General features: G+C 32.2%; 3 protein-coding genes and 1 long non-coding RNA gene across 12 annotated transcripts; 2 read left to right on the top strand and 2 right to left on the bottom strand.

Annotated features, from left to right (window-relative positions):
- Nucleotides 1–887: 887 nt before the first annotated feature.
- On the bottom strand, nt 888–2,357 carry LOC130512326 (peroxidase 69). Its single transcript, XM_057010175.1, has 3 exons — nt 1,871–2,357; nt 1,572–1,731; nt 888–1,488 (listed from the first exon to the last, which is right to left on the bottom strand). The coding sequence occupies exons 1-3, from the start codon at nt 2,297–2,299 to the stop codon at nt 1,073–1,075; spliced, it is 1,005 nt and encodes a 334-aa protein (XP_056866155.1). The 5' UTR covers nt 2,300–2,357; the 3' UTR covers nt 888–1,072.
- A 2,497-nt stretch (nt 2,358–4,854) lies between these two features.
- On the bottom strand, nt 4,855–8,482 carry LOC130512530 (peroxidase 70). 6 transcript variants are annotated; one of them, XM_057010619.1, is made up of 6 exons: nt 7,945–8,482; nt 7,692–7,851; nt 6,335–7,218; nt 6,063–6,194; nt 5,881–5,982; nt 4,855–5,460 (listed from the first exon to the last, which is right to left on the bottom strand). In XM_057010619.1, exons 1-3 carry the CDS (start codon nt 8,368–8,370, stop codon nt 6,803–6,805), a joined length of 1,002 nt encoding a protein of 333 aa, XP_056866599.1. In that variant the 5' UTR covers nt 8,371–8,482; the 3' UTR covers nt 4,855–5,460; nt 5,881–5,982; nt 6,063–6,194; nt 6,335–6,802. The 6 variants fall into 6 exon arrangements, with proteins under 6 accessions (XP_056866599.1, XP_056866600.1, XP_056866597.1 ...); XM_057010620.1 differs by having other exon boundaries at nt 6,338–7,218; XM_057010617.1 differs by having other exon boundaries at nt 4,855–5,680; nt 6,063–7,218.
- Nucleotides 8,483–14,050: 5,568 nt separating this feature from the next.
- Nucleotides 14,051–15,721, top strand: LOC130512323 (uncharacterized). Of its 4 annotated transcripts, none has more exons than XM_057010168.1 (5): nt 14,051–14,567; nt 14,770–14,884; nt 15,055–15,226; nt 15,309–15,387; nt 15,468–15,721. In XM_057010168.1, exons 1-5 carry the CDS (start codon nt 14,487–14,489, stop codon nt 15,576–15,578), a joined length of 558 nt encoding a protein of 185 aa, XP_056866148.1. In that variant the 5' UTR covers nt 14,051–14,486; the 3' UTR covers nt 15,579–15,721. The 4 variants fall into 4 exon arrangements, 2 of the variants coding, with proteins under 2 accessions (XP_056866148.1, XP_056866149.1); XM_057010169.1 differs by having other exon boundaries at nt 14,062–14,567; nt 14,664–14,884; XR_008945831.1 differs by having other exon boundaries at nt 14,065–14,567; nt 14,770–14,871.
- A 1,278-nt stretch (nt 15,722–16,999) lies between these two features.
- On the top strand, nt 17,000–17,724 carry LOC130512665 (uncharacterized). The gene is made up of 2 exons (XR_008946233.1): nt 17,000–17,221; nt 17,420–17,724. It is a non-coding gene; the product is annotated as an uncharacterized LOC130512665 (long non-coding RNA).
- Nucleotides 17,725–18,911: the final 1,187 nt, after the last annotated feature.

Genomic DNA, 18,911 nt, shown 5'->3' with positions numbered 1-18,911 from the left:
AAGATAAAAGAATACGGTTGGTGAGTGGTAGACGTGTAAAGATTACAGATTCGAAGGTTGTTACAAAAAAAAAATCACAGATTCGAAACCCACGTAACCTGGCGCTATAATCACATCATCAGGATTGGGCCGTCAGCTGAAACCCAAGTTCTAACAACTTCGGTGGCCCATTGAAAAATAGATAAAATAGCAAAGCACCCCACAACTTCCATCATCTTTCTAAATTGCCCCATAAAAACAAATTGTACTGACACCCTTGATTTTCTATGTCCCTAAAATCTAGCGAAAACTTTCCCATCTGTCCCAACGTAGACACATTCCCATGGACTTATTCATCAAACCTTCTGGTGGCTCACCTTCTTTGTCATCTACCACCTCGTCCTCCACCCGTCACTGTCTCAAATCCGCTGTAACACCCATTGCAACGGCTGCTACTGTCTCCGACCGAGATCCGATGCATTCCTAGTGAGAATCAGTCTCTAAGCAACGCTCTCTCTTCTCTCCTATCCAACGACTCGCATTCGGAAGATCAGTAACGTCAACCCAAACTAATAAAAGACGTTTTCTAACTGAGTATATACAGATATACCCCTGGATCATGATTAGTGATTGCAACTTCGCCGTAATCCATCGACAAAAATGTCCAACTTATGGAAACCATGCATTTGACTCTCTTTTTTGAACACATCCATGCATTTGACCAAACCATATAATATATAGTAATCGAATGTTTTGATTAATATAAACCATATAACTAGTTGTTAACTTACATTTTTAATTATGAATGGATAATCATTGCTGAGATTAGTTTCCATTCATCTGACGTAATCAAACACTTTCTTCTTTAAATAGCTCGTTCATGCAAATACCTTCCGTACTCGAGTAAGGAAACAAATGACAATCATATAGTATAATACATTCATGTTACAATTACAATCTTACACTTGAATATTCATAACGTAGCAATCAAACCACAAGAAGATATAGCAAACTTATCGTATAAAACAAATGATTATTGATTAACCATCACAGATTAAAACCAAACCACACTGATGTGCTTTCATATTCTTAATCAGTTGATCCTAGAGCAAACCCTACGAATCTCCCCATCTGATCCTGTCTTAACGTCTATAAGACTCATCTTGACCATTGACTTCCCGAACTCTGTTCCAAACCTCAACGATGGTCGGCGTAAGCCTAATAACCGTTCTATGATGGCTCGTGTCTCGGGGTCCCTCCACAAGACTAGGTCGGATTGGAGAACCACACGGCTTGACCTCACGTTCCTTAGGAACGATGTGTCAAACCTGCCAACACTACCAGCGTCTAAGTCGACTCGGGCTGATGCGTCTCCGGTTTGAGGGCATCGAGCCTGAACCAATGGTACGAACCTCGGATCGATTGATGGGTCTGGTTGTCCTGTGCCGTTGAAATTAAAGAACCTGCCTCTCACCAAACCGCAACCCGCTGTTCCTATCGTGTGTCCGCCTAGTCAAAGCAGAACTCGTTATATTGGCATTATTAGCTAGTACTGAATGTTTTTATACTCGTTGAATGTAATGAAAACGTACCAACAAGAGTTACAAGGTCTAGTGTGTTGAGAGTTTTAGCTGCGAAGTCTCGCTTCTGCTTGTCGACGGGATCGAATGGTCCGGGTAAGATCACGTCCGAGGCTTGCGAGATTCGGCCATCTAGACGTCCCAATGGCACTCGCCACCCTTGTCCACCGGTCTGCATTTGCCCAAGTTTCAATTACACATAATACATTAAATAGCTATATGTTTTTTATATTCCCTGTCGACTAATCAAATATATGTTTATACGTGCGTGTAACAATCTAGACCAAAATAAAGAATTTTAAATATGTTACCAAAACAACGGCTTCGCGTGCAGCAAGGGTGAGAATATCCGCACAAGAAACAGTTCTAGGACAAGCAGCCTCAAGCCTAGTCTTAGCTTCTTCAATAGCTTCAAACCCTCTCAGTGAACGGTTTGGACCGGCTGTTCTCTCAGAGCTATTACCAGCGATGAGAACTGACCCATCGCAGCCACGAACAAAGCAATCGTGAAAATGCATACGCAAAATCCCGGGTGCATTAGCCTGGTTGGACCGGACATGTGCTCGAACCACCGATGCCACAATGGACTCTACGTTTCGGCATCTATTGCCATAATACCCAACACGTGGTCTTCGACCACCACCTCCACGGCTCGAACCACGATTTCCTTGTGCAGTTACAGCTGCGACCAATACTAAAAAAGTTACTAGAATGAATAGTAAGTTATAACCACGACCCATTTTGTATTTTGTTTAGTAATGTATAAGAAAGTATTTGAGCTTTGTTTGTTGTGTGTGTTTTTGAGTTTGGTGTTAAAGGGTTAGTATATAGAGGCAAAAAAGTCTAGGTAATAAGAACTAGGTGTTTTGCCCGTATATGCGGGCATAAATTTCTTATAAATACTTATTAGTTTATGTCTTATTAATCTAAAACCAGCATAATAAATTATTATTTATGTTTTTAAATAGTTAAATCAAACATCAAATATTTATATATGTCAAATACTTTTTATCAAAATAAATACTTATTATTGTGTTAAATTTTTTTAAAACACTCATATCTTAAAGATAGTGATATTAAACAAATAAATATCACTATCCAAGATGTAACTAAATATTTAAAAAAACAACATGAATTATATCATTAAAATCAACATGAATTATATCTAAATATTAAATATTAGATAGTAATTGCCTAGTGTGGGTAATAAATATTATTTTGTAATCAATTATTTAATATAGCATATAACATATAAACTTTATATCATTAAAATAAATTAGTGAATAGTTAGAAACTAATAATAAATTAATAACCTATCTAAAAGTCTAAAACCTAATAAAAATATGACAAATAAGAAAAGTTAATATAACATATAAATTTAATATTAATAAAATAAAATTCGTTTTTATTTATATAGAATATTCATCAAGACTATTATTTTAAATTAATGATTTATTGACTCAGCTCAAAACAAATAATACATCAATGATAATTTAGTTTAAACTTAATAAAAATATGACAAATAAGCAAAATTAACTAAAATCATGGAGAACATGACAAGTAAGCAAAATTACTTCATAAATAATAGTATAGATTGCAACGATCAAGTTCGGCACATGACGCCGAGTTTTATGGGAATTATATTATTATAAGTTGCTATAGTTAATCATGAAATAATAATTAGTTGCATTATGGTTTTGACGAGTCGATCCATTTAATATGTATGTATGTAGAATGCATATTTCATTGTTCATGTATCCTCGATCGAAGCTACCTTCGCTTCAAGTTATAAATGATTGATAATAGAATCAAAAGTTAGATAAAATCATAATTATAATCCGATCATATGGAGCTAAATTGTACGTATAGTTGCGTGGCGATAATATAGTTTCGATTTTTTGGTCAGAACACGGTAATGATAATGAAATTGTACAGGGTATATTTGACTTTTTAAATGATTAAATTTATATTTATAATAATTTTATTTACTAGTAGTTAACTTTTAAAAATTGTTTTTGGCTTAGTAATAGTACTAGTAAGAGTTCTATGAAGAATTAAAAAATCTAAAAGTATTCACCGCCATGGAATCTTTCAACTTATCGAAGAAGAGGTTTGTGCATGGGTAAGTCTACAAAACAAAGAGAATACGGATAATGATGACTTTAATCAGTAGTTAATCACTTCTCAGGATTAAAGTAATTAAACGATACAATCCTTATATCATACTGACAGCTGGTTTGCTTATGTGTAATTCTGATGATGAAATTATTTTTTCCTGATGACGATAAAACGTGTATGACCGTTAAATAACAACTTTTTTTTTTTGCTTAACTTTGAATAACAACTTGTATGCTTACTTGGTTTTCTACGCTTTTTAGATCGAAGTTGTGGTCTTCAATCAGCTTGAATATTTTTTGCTTGATCATAGATTTTAATTCTCGCGTATGAAACCATATTACAATTTTTTTTTGTCTAAAACGTAATAAATTAACTTAAGTTGAATATGAAGATGTCGGTCGATATATCAGTATATTTTAAATAAACTGAACTAACCGTAATTGGATTTTTTGCGGAACTCTGCATTTGTTAAGATACAATAATCAAATAAAAATCTCACTAAAATACATTTCGAAGATGTTATGAGCCTAGCCAGTATATTGAAAAAGACCAAGTCTATGCCCATAACATCATTATCTTCCTCTCGCGTTTGACAATCATTTTGACGAAGTATGCATAGTTGATAGTCGACTTTTTATTACATTCATAAATTCAACAGTTATTCCTCTTGAATGTGTTATCAATCAAATATATTATACAAATCACACGAAACTCAGGCAAAAAATGGTGTAATTGTCGTGAACATATAATTTTTCTGTGTTACAATGAATTTAAATCGATAGACCATTTCTTATTTTTAAAAATATTAGTGATAAACAAGGTCTCTAAAACTATGATAAACGTATGAAGAATTGGAAAGAGTAATATTAGCCGGTAGAAGAGAGAAAAGCATATACAACCTTTAGTTGACAAGAGATGTCTTGTTTAATGAAACCACCAAGAGACAGCTTCGATGCCATAATATCATTGACTCGCTTTTTTCTTTATTATCAAAGTCAACCACTATGTTATTGTTATTCTATTAATCATTTTCCACTAATGATTAGATTCATTTTCGCACAGTGAATTCAAACTGATTCTTTATATCTTTATTGACTTTCACATATTTTCTATTATCTTTTTATAAGTCATATTCAACTCCAGTTTCATTTAAAATTGGAGATCAACATAAAATAAAAAATTGAAAAGAGTAACGAATCAAAATCCGTGCTCCAACTTTAATATATACATGAATAATCAAGGATAATTATTACATATTTCTTAGTTTTATTCTATAACACTTATTTCCTCATATTTATGCATCGACGTAATTAAACACTATAATATGCTAGAAAACCTACATCGTTATTTGTTAGAGCATCATTATCCCACAAACTCCATTGGGTCTCTTAATAAATATTTTACTAATTAAATGTAATTAAAAATCTTGTTTAAGAAACACCTTGATTCATACCCTTCAATGCTAGTTTCTTATTTAAGGTTTTTTTAAAAAATGTTGTTTTTTGTTGCTCAAAAAAACAAGACCAAACAATACAAGAACACACTTTACCAAGAACACACTTTACCATTTCAAGCAGGCATTGTTTCATACTGAAGAAGAAAAAACGCAAGAACACACTTTAGCCTCTTATCTCAACTTTAATCAGAAAACCATAACAAAAAAAGAGCACTTCATGACTAGGCAAAAGAGACCCAATGGAGTTTGTGGTGTTGCTACCAAGTATACGAACAAAACCACCATGGAGATCACTGAAACAAGCGATCCATATTTTAGGAGCACCCTCTGCAACCATTAAAACCAAGTAAGATTATTAACGGTTACATTCCATGATTTCACTAGGAGGAAAGAATTTAACATCAAGTTGCCTTTGCCTGAGATTATAATAGCAGGACCAAGAGAGAAGCATCCAATATACAAAAACATAGAAACATCACTCCGTTGGTTCAGCTTCTTGATACACAAAAACAAACTCTGGGAAAGATATAGAAGATTCACACTTGGTCTGTAAACAACAATAGTGGATTCAAGCAATCAAATGCTGATAAGCGACAGACACATCTATCTAGTGAGTATGCTAGAGGAAGAGATGCCTAGATCGCACCCAGAACTTGATCAAGAAACAGAGAGGATTAACAAAGGCTCGAAACTTTGTAAACAGAGAAACTCAAGTCTACCTAACAAAGAAAAAAGAAGCTTAAAAACCTTTTGGAGAGTGCAGCGAAGATGGGAGAAGCAACAAGAAGACCAACCATAAAGGCAGAAGACAAAAGACCATCTTGAAAGTTGCTTAACCTAAACTCTCCTCTGTATCAACAACAACAACACAAAGTTTCAGTCTTTTATAATCAATCAAAAATTAGAAAAAAAAAGAGAGAGTATATTACTGAATGCCAGTGCCAGCAGAGCAAAGGCCTTTGGAATCACAAGGTGTCGAGCTTCCATTAACACCATTACTCGCAATAACTCCTCGATCCATATAATTGATCAGGTTTACAATACACAAGATCATCACAAATCTACAAAAATACAAATCACGAGTTAGAATAATTTATAAAAAAAATTAACAGAGATTCAAAATCACGAAGTTATTGCCTTCAAAAGAAAAGAAAACTTTATGGAATCATAAAATCAAAACAAAACAGAGTCCCAAAACCACCACGTTTGTCCGGCGAATCCAACGTTCCCACCACTCCATCGCACTTCTTCAAGCTTTATCCCCTCCGTCCTACGAGAAAGCTGTCGAGGCTTTCTCTGCGTGTCTGATGAGGATCGAAGCTGCTTCCGTTGGTGACGACGGTAGGAGAATGCGCCTCAGCACGCGAGATAGAGAAGTCTATTTCTTTCCTCTCAAAGCGTTTTCTTCTGTTATCAACACGTGTCCAACAATATACGTCTCTTATTTACCGGAATTAAGAGACGTCTCATCCGTTTATTTGTATTTTTGATTTTGTTTTAAATCAAAATTAACATAAGAATCCCACTAAATACCAGGGATAAAGATGCTCTTAGTTATCCTTGGAAAGCTGGAGAGTCTATGAATTGTATATCTCCATATTTTATTTATTACTTTAGGATATTTATCGATTTATTACTTTTATGACATAATAGATTCATCTATGTTGTATCAGTTGATCGCCGAACAAACCCTGCGAATCTCCCCATCCAAACCAGTCTTGACCTCAGTCAGACTCAGCTTCGACATTGACCTAGCAAACTCGGGTCCAAACAGCAAAAACGGATACTGTAGTCCCAGCAACCGCTCCACGATGGAACGAGTTCCGGGATCATTCCATAGGACCTGATCAGACTCAAGGACACCTCGACCAAACCTCAAGTTGTTAAGGTACGAAGTGTCGAACTGGCCTTCACTTCCCAGGTCCAGTGCGACACGAGTAGCGGCGTTGCCGTTGAGAGGACATTGAGATTGGATCTGAGGGACGAAATTTGGGTTGATGGTTGGGTCAGGCCTTCCTGTGTTTTTGTAGTTGAAGAACCTATCCCTAAAAACACCACATCCCACCGTTCCTATCGTGTGTCCGGCTGTTTATACACAAAATCCACTATGTAAATTGGAGTGTATCTCAAGATAGTTTCAAATGGTGTAATTTGCAATATATTATATAACGTGTTTTTATGAGTTCTAGCTTAACGCGCACACACTGTTTTTGATAAAATGTAAATTATATCATCAAATCAGAGTTTGAATACATCTGTTAATAAACCTATGCTTCTGTGGCCAAAAAGAAAAGAAAAACCAGTGAGAAGCCTAACAATTAGCACGAAGGGAGCTTAACTTAATTACACTTTCTTGCATATACATTCAATTATTTTTTTTTTCTTTTTGAAAAGAAAAGCGCACTTCAGAGTAATCACTATTTGTTGGTTATGTAAACGTAAAAGATTTATCTGGTATTTACAATGGATATAAACTAAGAAAAACATTCGAATAAAAAAAATCAAAAAATTAGGATTGAATCAAGGAGAAACCGCCTAATCTAAATTTATTTACGTACCAGCAAGGACAACTAGATCTTGGGTGTTAAGATATTTCGCAGCGAACCTCTGCTTCTGCACCGCAACTGAGTCTGTAGGTTCCGGCAAATCGACATTTGAGGCTAATGAAACCCTACCATCGAGTCGTCCCAATGGAACTGGCCACCATGGTCCACCTGTCTATACATGCATAGTCAAACTTCCATTAGGTTACGTAAAGTTATAAATAACAGTTAGACTTAATTAAATTATAAAATAAAATATAGGTTATACCAGAACGACGAAGTCACGAGCAGCTAGTGCGAGGATATCAGCACAAGAGACTGTTCGAGGGCAAGCGATCTCAAGCTGAGTCTTAGCCTCTTCAATAACGTTAAACCCTCTCAAAGATTGATTTGGAGTAGCCGTTTTCTCAGAGTTAGGTCCGTCGAGGAGAATGGAAGCGTCGCAGCCACGGACGAAACAATCGTGAAAATGCATACGCAAAATGCCCGGAGCATTGGCTGGATTTGTGAAATAGTTAGACTGGACCACGGACCGCACTATTGATTCTACATTCCAGCATGCACTACCGTAATACCCGACCCGTGGCCTTGGGAGGAATGTGTATGGCCTTGTGGTTGAGGTTGCTGTCGCGGCTAGGACAAGGAATAACGGTAAGAAGAGGGAGTGCGGGTTAAAGTTAATAACACTTGCCATATATATTAGTTTCTTCTTATAGTTATATATTAACCAGATGATTCATGTATATTTGTGAAAACAATTCAGATTTTTACTTTGGATATGTTGTGTTATATACTTTGAGAATTTGGTTTATGTATTTATAGTGGAAAAGAGTAACAGATTCGTGGTTGTAAATGAGTAAACAAAGCCGGGCTACGTATACATTAACTAATTGGAGCTAGCTTTTACCGATATTGTAATTTATATCGTTGTTACAGATTTGTTTTATAATTAATATTAGCATATATGAATAAGGTCCTTGTATGTACCTAACTACCTACATTTAGATTTGTGAATTTCTTCTTCTTCTTTCTTTTTACCTAGTTTTTCTTTGGGGCCAAAGACTTTAATTATGGACAAGACTTGGGTTCACCCCCTATGGTGAACCTTCAAATTCACCACTTCTCTAATAACCAATCAAAGTGCCAACTAGATTAATGATTAAAAATATTAAATAATTTTTTCAAAAATCAAAATAATTAAAAAAAAAATTAGTGTTAATTTTAATAATGCTAATATCACTATCTAATCCATAAACTCAAACTCTATACCCTAAATCCAAATTTTAAACCCTAAATTCTAAATTATAAACCCAAACTCTATACCCTAAACCCAAATTCTATACCCTAAACCCAAACCATAAATCATAAACCCAAAAACCTGAACTCTAAACCCAAACCTATACCCTAAACCCAAATCCTAGACTCTAAACCCAAAACGTAAATACAAAATCCAAACCCTATACCCTAAATATTTGGATTAATATTGATGTTGTTCTTTTGAAATTTAAGGTTAAGAATTAAATTTTGGATTTAGAGTTCATGGTTTGGGTTACTGTCTAGGGTTTGGATTAATATTGATGTTGTTCTTTTGAAATTTAAGGTTAAGAATTAAATTTTGGATTTAGAGTTCATGGTTTGGGTTACTGTCTAGGGTTTGAGTTTAGGGTCTACGGTTTGGGTTTATGGTTTATGGTTTGGTTTTAGAGTATAGGATTTGGGTTTAGGGTCTATGGTTTGAGTTTAGGGTATAATTTTTGGTTTAAAGTTTAGATTTCTTGGTTTATGATTTATGGTTTGGGTTTAGGGTTTAAGATTTAGGTTTAGGGTATAGAGTTTGGGTTTAGGGTATAGAGTTTGGGTTTATAATTTAAAATTTAGGGTTTAAAATTTGGATTTAGGGTATATAGTTTGAATTTAGAGATTAAATATTGACATTAGCATTATTAAATATGATATTATTTATTTTTTTAATTATTTTATAATTAGTCTAGTTGGCGCTTTGATTGGTTATTAGGGAGGTGGTGAATTTGAAGGTTCACCATAGGGGGTGAACTCAAGTCTTGTCCTTTAATTATTAGGTAATTATGTGAAAACATTAGTATTAGTTGAACCTCAACAAAAGAGTGGTCAGTGAATTAGTTTTACCACGAACGTCCAACATTTGGCAATGAAATTCCATGAATTAGTAAATAAAAATATATAATTTTGCATGCATCGCTTTCTACCGTTAAATATTTTTTTCTAAAACCATCTCTCATGGTTCACAGTATTTTTCACTTTATAATAGAACTGCGATATACTTTAATAGTACTATATTTTATAGAAAAAAATAAAGTGAAAAACATATGCTATATATAGAGTAAATCTATTTTTATTTTATTATATATTGAAAAATAGAGTACGATTGAAACATTTTTACTCTAAACTAATACAAACAACTTGTGTCCATGTTTATAATCTATCCTTAACACGTAAAATATCTAATTGAACGATCTGTGTTTACACAAAGCTAAATCAGTTAATATAATATGTATCTTTTGTATATATTTTTTTTGTTTTCTTATAAATATATTATTTATTTGATTTAAAAGACGTTTACAAGCAAATCTATGAACCTAGTCATACAGTTTCAACGAGTGATTACAAAAGAGAAGGGAACACTAATAAAATATCTTTTGTATATTTTTGTTGATGTACAGATGTATATTTAAAAAAGAATATACATATAATTATTTAAGAATATCATAACCGTCCAGTGAAGATGTATGCATCGATCCATATAGCATTACATTGCGTAAGTAATAATCACTAGACGTTACGAACTAAGTTAAATATTATGAACTAAGTTAAATATTATGCGAATTACGAACTAAGTTAAATATTATGTACTAGAAGAGTGGGACACCTCTTTCAGTCTGTATTTTTAGCGAATGTTTGTCTACGGAATAATACTACGTACTTTACGTTTTGTATAAAAAACAATAATGATTCTTTTTTATTCGGACTTTTAGCTGAATCTGTTCTTTAGCTCTTACAATTAAATAAATAATACTCTAATAAAAGTATTACTTGCAGTTAAAGATCTATGATAAAAATAGAAGCGTGGGGTAAAGTTAACTTCATTTTTTTCTTTGAAATGTTAAAGTTTTCAAAAAAACTGAAACAACATGTTTTAGTTTACAGTGTTGTACTTCGTTTTTCTTCAAAAAAATATACTTGATATATAACTCTTTCACAAAAAAATGTACTTAATACTTTTCCGTTTCATTTTATTTGTCGATTTATGCACAAGGATTAAAAAAACATATGATTTTGTATATTTCCAAAATAAAAATACAGTTACCTATACGTCTAACCATATTTTGACCAATAAAAAAAATAAAATGAAGAATCTTTTTAATAAATTTTGTATTGAAACTCTAAAACGACACTTATTTTGAATCAATTTTTTTTTTCTACAACGACAATTAAATCAAAACGGAGAGAGTATATTCTATCACTATTTTATAATTAGTATTAGTACTCCATCCTTATCAACTTAAGTGGTTTTAAAGGTTTTTATTTTATTTTAAAATAAATAATGTTCTCATAATCTAAGTAAAATATAATATCATTTGAAATTTGTGACAAATTACAAAATACTGTTTTTAATTGGTAGAACTAGTATTATTTATTGCTATTTTTATACAACCAAGATAATTACATAAATTTTGTACTTTTTTAATCCTTTTGAAAAACATTTAAAACCAAAAACATCTTATACATTTACAAATTTTACCCAATTATTTTATTTTTACAGTAATCTGAAAATACTCTTTATTATGATTTAAACATTATTATATGATACAATGATTACATATAACATAAATAAATAAACAAATAATAGTAGATTTACAGAGAAAAACCAAATATTCTTCTGAATTAAGTGATTAACACAAATATTCCTAAAAAAACTGAGCTTATTTTATTCTAAGTTCTTCTGAATCGAGCATAAAATTCTCAGAAAACTAATATTTTCATGTTCTTTATTATTAACATCTAGTTACATGAGAACAATAATACAAACTTTAAAATTAATTGGGTGACATCAACATTTATAATTTATTTAAGTTTGAAAATAAAAAGTCAGTTTTTAAAAAATGAATAACTGAACAATATTTTTTAAAAAGTTAAAGAACTAATGTTCAATTCCTCAAAATCTAAAGAAATGAAAAAATGAAGTACCATTGAAACAAAAAAAAGTTTAAAAGAAAATAAAAAACCATTGGAAATGGTCTATCTAAGGTGTTTTTCTTTGCCAAATTTTCTAGTAATTGCTTCAAAAGAAGAAATTGGTAGTTTACGAAAAGTTGGTTGTCTTATTTATATCATAGATTCAAACTTTCATTTATATAAAGTCTTGTTTTAAAATCGATAACTTCACCAAAAATGATCTAAATATTTATTTTTGCCTCTGTATTTTACCTTTACATTTAAGTTGATCAATAATATTTTAGATGGCAAAAGACTTGAATACTTATAATCAAACATCAAAAAATAATGTATTTTGTGACGGTGGAGATGTGGAACTTTGATGGAATCAATGTCTCGATTGGATTGTGGCATTCTATTTTATTCTATAAAAACAGGAAATAGGAAACAATAGAATATAAATAGAAGCGTTGAAATAATAGACCACTAGGACCGGCCCGCCCTACGGGCGGGATTATAATTTGAAAATAATTTAAATAGTTAGAGTAAATATTTTTGTTTTTTGTTTAATATTTTTTTATTTTAAAATGTTATATTAATATAAATTAATTTTTATTAAATGAATTATGATTACTTTCTTTGATTTTATGATAAAAATGACAAAAATTGTAATCAATTATTCATATATATATATATATAACACTTCACTTTTATTAATAAAATCAAGAGTTGACATAATCTTCCTTTGAAGATTTGTTATAATCTGCGAACTGAAATTATAGTATTTATAAAGAGTTGAATGAATTGTTGTAGCCTTGGCTAGGAAGATGTGTTCCTAACCAATAACCTGATTTAACTGAGTAAATATTATTCATATATAACTTTTAAAAAAATAGGCTGGTAGCATAAAATTTGATATTGTTTTTTTATTGTTTAATATTTACAAATATATGTTAGGTTATATATTTATGTATTATTATCTTTGAGAAAAGTATATTCATGTTGTTTTTTTATGTTTCTTCAAACCCACATTAACAAAATTTTGAAAATAATGAATTCTGTAATTTTTTATTACCAAAGTTTAGGCTAAACCAAAAAGATAACAGACAACCGTATTGTTAGTTATAAAGACTATATGATGTATTGTTAGCTATAAAAATTATTTATGGAGCATTCGCTGTATTGTTAATATATGTGGTTCAATATTCAAATGTTAAAAATGTGAATTTTATTATACATTTTAAAATTTTACACTGATGTATCATGTTTTCTTTTCTCATTTGTTGAGATGGTGGAAAAAAGTTGTTCGAACTTTTAATATTACTTATTTTATCATGATTAATGATTTAATTAAGTTTGGACTTATCCAAGATATTTTTTCGTATTATATTATTCTTACTATCTTTTCTTACAATTTTTACTATCTATTATATTATCATTGTTAGAAATCATTTAGTAAACTTACCACCAATTTATAATTATTTTATATTGTCATCAATATTTTTATTTTTGACCTTTTTAAAAATGTTAGTCAATTGTACTTTTTTCATACATTTTTCTGAGTTTTATATGCATATTTTAGTTCATAATGATCATTTTAGGTTGCATTTAGATGCATAATTGCATATTACAGGGTTTTAAAGTGCACAATTGGAAGTTTTGGGGGGCATTGCAAGGTTATTTCTGCAAATCAGAAACATCTGAGGTCTAAACGAAATAAGATGAAACCACACGACCAGTGTTGCAAATTCTGGATACTCGTTGGGTCTAGATTGCATGATCAGAAATGTTTGGGGCGGCATCAATAGGACGTTTCTGCACGTGTTAAAAGTTCAGGGGCCTAACTTAAAGAAGTCAGAAGACGAAGGGCCAGATGTGCAAAAGAGGAAGAAATAGCCATTAACGTTGCTCGATCTTCTTCTTGTCGGATCTGTTGACAACGACGATCCCACTACAAAAAATATGAGTATTGGTAGCAGTTCGCGGTAGCACGAATTCATGAACTGCTACTAATAATGTCAAAATCAGACCATAACTCTATCGTAACATTAATTTCGTGCTAGCAAAGATTTTCATTAAGCGGGAGCCCCGAAAGTGTATTATGCAGCGGAATATTTATTTTGGAGCCAAAAAACTTAGCGAAATTTATGTTTTGGAGCGGCTTTTTTTTTTGGTAAAGTTATTTAAAAAAAAAATAGATGTTTTCATTCATCACGCACAAAAAAAAAATTTAGCATCTATCTCTCGTCGTCCTCTGTCCTTCGTTCTTCTTTTTTTTTTCTTTGACCAATGTCCTTCATTCTTCTTCTCCATCGTTTTCTTTCATCTATCTCTTATCACTTTCAATCTTTCTCTGTTTCTAGGGTTTAATTTTTCTCTGGGAAACAAAGTATAAGTTGTCTCAATCAAGGAAAATTGCCCTGCCCTAAATCTGTTTTCCTCTCTGACAGACAAATTGAGGAGGCAATCTCGACGTCTTGCCTCGACGCCGACTCTTCTGTTCACCCCTTCGTCGTGGTATCATCCAACGTTAGGGAAAGCTTCTTCTTGCACCAGTGTTGTCAAAGTTTCGGTCAACGGTGTCGTGCCTCTGTTCCTTCTCAGAGACTCTGGTGGTGTATGTGTAACCGAGCTCGCCGGAGACTTCATGGAGTTGAAACCAAATCTTATCTTAGAGAGATAATCAAAGAGAGAGATGAGGTTCGCACCTACTCCTACAAAGTGTTCGATGAAATGCCCAAATAGTTACATACTCTGTTTCTAACCGTGCCTTTCCTTTCTCTGCTTCTGCTGCAGATAATAGCTCAGATTTTGCATCAGATTGCTCAGATGAACGTGTTGCTTATAGATAAGAACATTCGTATTGATATCAAATTAAGTGTTGGCGTTTGTTTTGCTGCAGAGAGATGGTGCATCAGTTTCAAGATCATTGTACATGCCTGGGAAAAACAAAGTCATTGTACGAGCTGTCTCTTTTGACAACAAACAACATGTTTCCAATGAAGTAAGTGGTGGTGGTATGTACTGACTTTCCTTTATATTTTGCTGGATTCATGTGAATGATGAGTGTTGAATGTTTATATGAGGAATATATTGAATAATGAGAAGCTTTATCAATTGAAAGAAATGAATTTTCAGTCCAAGTTTTCACTCATGTGTACGTTCTGTCTTGTGTGTTCGTTATCAGATGAAATCACTTTGGTGTCATCAGCAAAGGACTGGTTGTCTGAAAACTATGGGCAAGGTGATGGGGCTAACTATGCAGAGGAAGAAGCCGCCAAAGAGGATGAGGTATTGCAGGAGACATTTGTGGCTTGGAGAGAGTTATATGAGGCAGAGCTTGCAATTGAGCTAACCAAGTGAGTAACTCTTCCTGTATATTTTCCCTTATTTGTTTCACAGAGTAACTAACATCTAATCTGTGGCCTTTAAACTTCCAAGGCTGATGCCGGAATCTGCTCTTACAGCACCCAAGGAGAAGAAGCTTACAGGAAGACAGTGGTTTGAGAGTGGCAAAGCGGTATATCTCAGAATCTTTGTTGCAACTATTTTGTAAACAGATGGCGTTGTTGTTAATGATCTGTCTTGCGCCATTTTCAGAGCAGAACAATGGTCGCTGCTAATCAAGAATCTGAGGAGGAAGATGATGAAGACACTGACTTTACATTGAGCAGCATTCAATCTCCATTACTCATAGATTCACGTTTTTAACATTCTTAAAATAGCAGCACCGGGATGTAAACATGTTTTTTTGCCTAAATAAACTTTATGTTCAAAAAAAAGAAAAAGTAAATGAATGTTAAAACTTATCTTTGAGAAAAGTTAGATTTAAAAATTTAACAAAACCCTAAATATATTTTAAACTTATTTTTGACATTTTTTAAAAAGATGTCAAAAAAATATTTTAAAACCCTAAACATAAACCTAAGAACTTCAATCTCTTCTCAACACTAAAAATAAATTAGAAAAGAAAAAAAAAAAAATTTTGAAACCCTAAACATGCTCTAAATTCCAACATCTAAACTTAAAATAATTTTCAAAATAAACATTTGTAAAAATTTATAACTAAAAAAAAGTATATAACTAAAAGAAATTATAAATATTCAATAAAAAAACTAAACAAAACCTAAACCCTAAAGTAGAAACTTAACCCCAAACCCTATTCCTCAAATTCCAAATATACTTCAAACTTAAAAACTTTAGATCTAAACATATTTTAAAATCCTAAACATAAATTTTCAATTTTCAATATTTTCATAATATAATTTTAATCTTAAACTCAAAATTTAATCAAATTAAACTGTAAAACTTAAACTCCAATAGTCAACAATAGTGGTATTAATTAACAGTTTTATAAAATTAAACTGTAAAATATTGATTATCAAATCTTAATTTTATATCAAATATAATTTTTTAAAAATTAAACTCAAACTCAGAATTCAATCTTTTTAAAAAATCTATATCTCACATTTAAATTCTAACCTCAGACACTAATCTACACCCTATATCTAATACCCTAAACCCCAAACTTATAGCCTACACACAAAATCATAAATCTATTTTTTACAAAACTATAATAGAAAGTTTAAATTTAAACTTCAAGTATATTATAAAAATAAAATTATACACTTATTCATAAATCTTATATCATTATTTTTATAAAATTTAAATGAATAACTTAATTGTTATATAAAAAATTTAGTCAAAATATGACTACAATTACTGAAATTATAACTATAAAATTTTCAAACAAAAATCTTCATATAACAATAAAATCAAAATGTAACCATTAAAAACTTGTAATTATTCAACATGTATAAGCTTTTATTCAGAATTTTGAAATTTAAATTGCAATTTTCTACTACTTTCTACAGATTATGCACATGAAACTAAACAACTAAATAATAGAAACAGAAAAGAAACGTAGAGTACCGTTTACTAGATCACAGCCGTCGATCTCACCTCCTTTTACATTATTCTTCTTATTTTAATAGGAATCCTAGTGACTCTTTTCTATTGGCTAATACAAGAAAGTGAGGATAACTTCCTTGTTCCAATATCAACCGTTGATGAATTTAATCTAAGGGACATAAACGTTTGATTTTTCTTTAATTGGTTTTCACTTTTCACGATCTCTGCTCCTCTCATCTTTTCTTCTTCTTCTCTATCGATCTCTGCTCCTCTCAAATTCTTCCGTCGCAAACCTAAAAAAAAATCAAAGATCCATCTTTTCTTCTTCTCTGGTTAATTCTCCATCTTTTACGAAGTACTCCACTTCTCATCTCGCTGGTTCGTGTCTCGAGCCCAAGAGAATCTCCAATCAAAACAGAATCTGAGATCGACTAAGCCATCGAGTAAGTTCCTCACCGGGGCTCCAACTAGGGTTTAGATTTGTAATCTCTAGTCCGTCGTTTTAATCGATTTGGTCCTTTTGATTCGTTTTTTAAGATTCATATTATATCTGTCTCTTTTGATTTTGATTTTAGCTCTGCTTTTGGCAAAGGATAAAATTTGAATCTTTTTCTGTTTATGTTTTGAAAACTGGGTTTCAGGATAAGCAGAAGATGAAGATGATCAAGAACAGCAGGAGACGGAGAGAAGAAGCGGAAGCAGAAGAATAAGCAACGACGGAGGAGTTTCATCGATGAAGGTTGTGGCGGCGGAGGAGGCAGAGTGGGGGAGACGGTGCGGAGGAGAGCGAAGGAGTTAGGATATTTTTTTTGTTTTTTAGATTTAGTTTTTAAACCTGGTTTGTGTGTATTAATTAGTAAACTGAAAACATTTGTAATCTGGTTTAATTTATAAACCGAATCAGTTGTAAACCAAAATTTTAATATAAACCGAAATAATTTGTAAACCGGTTTTATCTATACATCGAAATCAGTAATAAACCAATTTTAATATTAAACCAGATTAGATTATCATAACTAATTAAACAAATTTAATTATTTTATTTAAATTGTAGCATTATATATATGTCATTATAAAATATTTTACAGCACTTAAGAAAAGCCACATAAACAAATTTTATAGCTAAAATAGCGTGTTATTAATAAGTATAATATAACATTGGAGTAATGCTATAATATCTCTATGTTTTTACAGCACGCAAAAAACGCTATGATAAGAGGGAGGTCTACTATAGCTGCGGCTGTCACGGCGTTCTTCGAAACGCTATGAAATCGATATGATAGCATTTTTCGGGTGCTATTAATACCCATATTTCTTGTAGTGTCCTTACCAGAGCAGAGCACGACTCCGGAACTTCAAGATGCCTTATCCATGGGATCGAGATGAGGATTAGTGACGGCTTGGGCGGTGCTATCACAATGGCGTGGAGCTTTGATTCCGGTGGATTGCGTGGAGGAGATGCTTGGGAAGGAGAGGATCTTCGGACGCGAGCTGAGATCCCACGACAATCCACACGATGCGGAGGAGCATTGGGCCAGACACAGCCAAAAACACAACACGTAAACAAAACCCAATAGAAATGATGCGCAGCGTTTAAATAAATGAGGACACGTGTTGTCCTGTGGTCGAACAACTTAGTGACGTGTCATCCTATGTGTCAGCAGGAGAGAACACACTGTACTTTATATATATAGATTTACACGGATGTTGTCTTCTACTCAAAAGATGTTTTGGAAGTTTTTGTTTCGAATCAAAAATATTAACAAGACTCGTGAGTCGTGAACCACGCCATCTTACCTTTTCTTTTTACCTTAACATGTATGCACTAAAAACCTATACTAATTATGTATAAATTTACAGTCATATGCAAATTAAGGGGATTATATAGTGAAGAAGGCATCAGTTAAAAATATAATAAATTATTTGAAGTGTTTCAAAAAAAAAAAAATTTGAAGTGTGAAAAGTATTGCTTGCTCGGTCTAAATCAGTACAGCTAATGCGTTCACTTAATAATACAGTCAAACTTAATACGCGTACATGTACCTTGTTAATTAACTACAATAGCTTGTAGGATTGCCAAAGTTGATCAAAACAGTTGCACTGGAAAAAATTGGCAGTGACAAAGACGAAGAT

This window comes from Raphanus sativus, chromosome 5 (genome assembly GCF_000801105.2).
Source record: "Raphanus sativus cultivar WK10039 chromosome 5, ASM80110v3, whole genome shotgun sequence".
Lineage (NCBI taxonomy): Eukaryota > Viridiplantae > Streptophyta > Magnoliopsida > Brassicales > Brassicaceae > Raphanus > Raphanus sativus.
This window is presented reverse-complemented; position numbering and strand designations above follow the sequence as displayed.

Coding starts and splice junctions, on each gene's coding strand:
- LOC130512326 (XM_057010175.1), bottom strand. CDS start 2,299: ATGGGTCGTGGTTATAACTTACTATTCATTCTAGTAACTTTTTTAGTA. Junction 1,732..1,870: donor CACGCGAAGCCGTTGTTTTG/GTAACATATTTA, acceptor GGGCAAATGCAG/ACCGGTGGACAAGGGTGGCG. Junction 1,489..1,571: donor AGACCTTGTAACTCTTGTTG/GTACGTTTTCAT, acceptor TGCTTTGACTAG/GCGGACACACGATAGGAACA.
- LOC130512530 (XM_057010617.1), bottom strand. CDS start 8,370: ATGGCAAGTGTTATTAACTTTAACCCGCACTCCCTCTTCTTACCGTTA. Junction 7,852..7,944: donor CTCGTGACTTCGTCGTTCTG/GTATAACCTATA, acceptor ATGCATGTATAG/ACAGGTGGACCATGGTGGCC. Junction 7,219..7,691: donor AGATCTAGTTGTCCTTGCTG/GTACGTAAATAA, acceptor GTGTATAAACAG/CCGGACACACGATAGGAACG.
- LOC130512323 (XM_057010168.1), top strand. CDS start 14,487: ATGTGTAACCGAGCTCGCCGGAGACTTCATGGAGTTGAAACCAAATCT. Junction 14,568..14,769: donor TAATCAAAGAGAGAGATGAG/GTTCGCACCTAC, acceptor GTTTTGCTGCAG/AGAGATGGTGCATCAGTTTC. Junction 15,388..15,467: donor GGTTTGAGAGTGGCAAAGCG/GTATATCTCAGA, acceptor CGCCATTTTCAG/AGCAGAACAATGGTCGCTGC.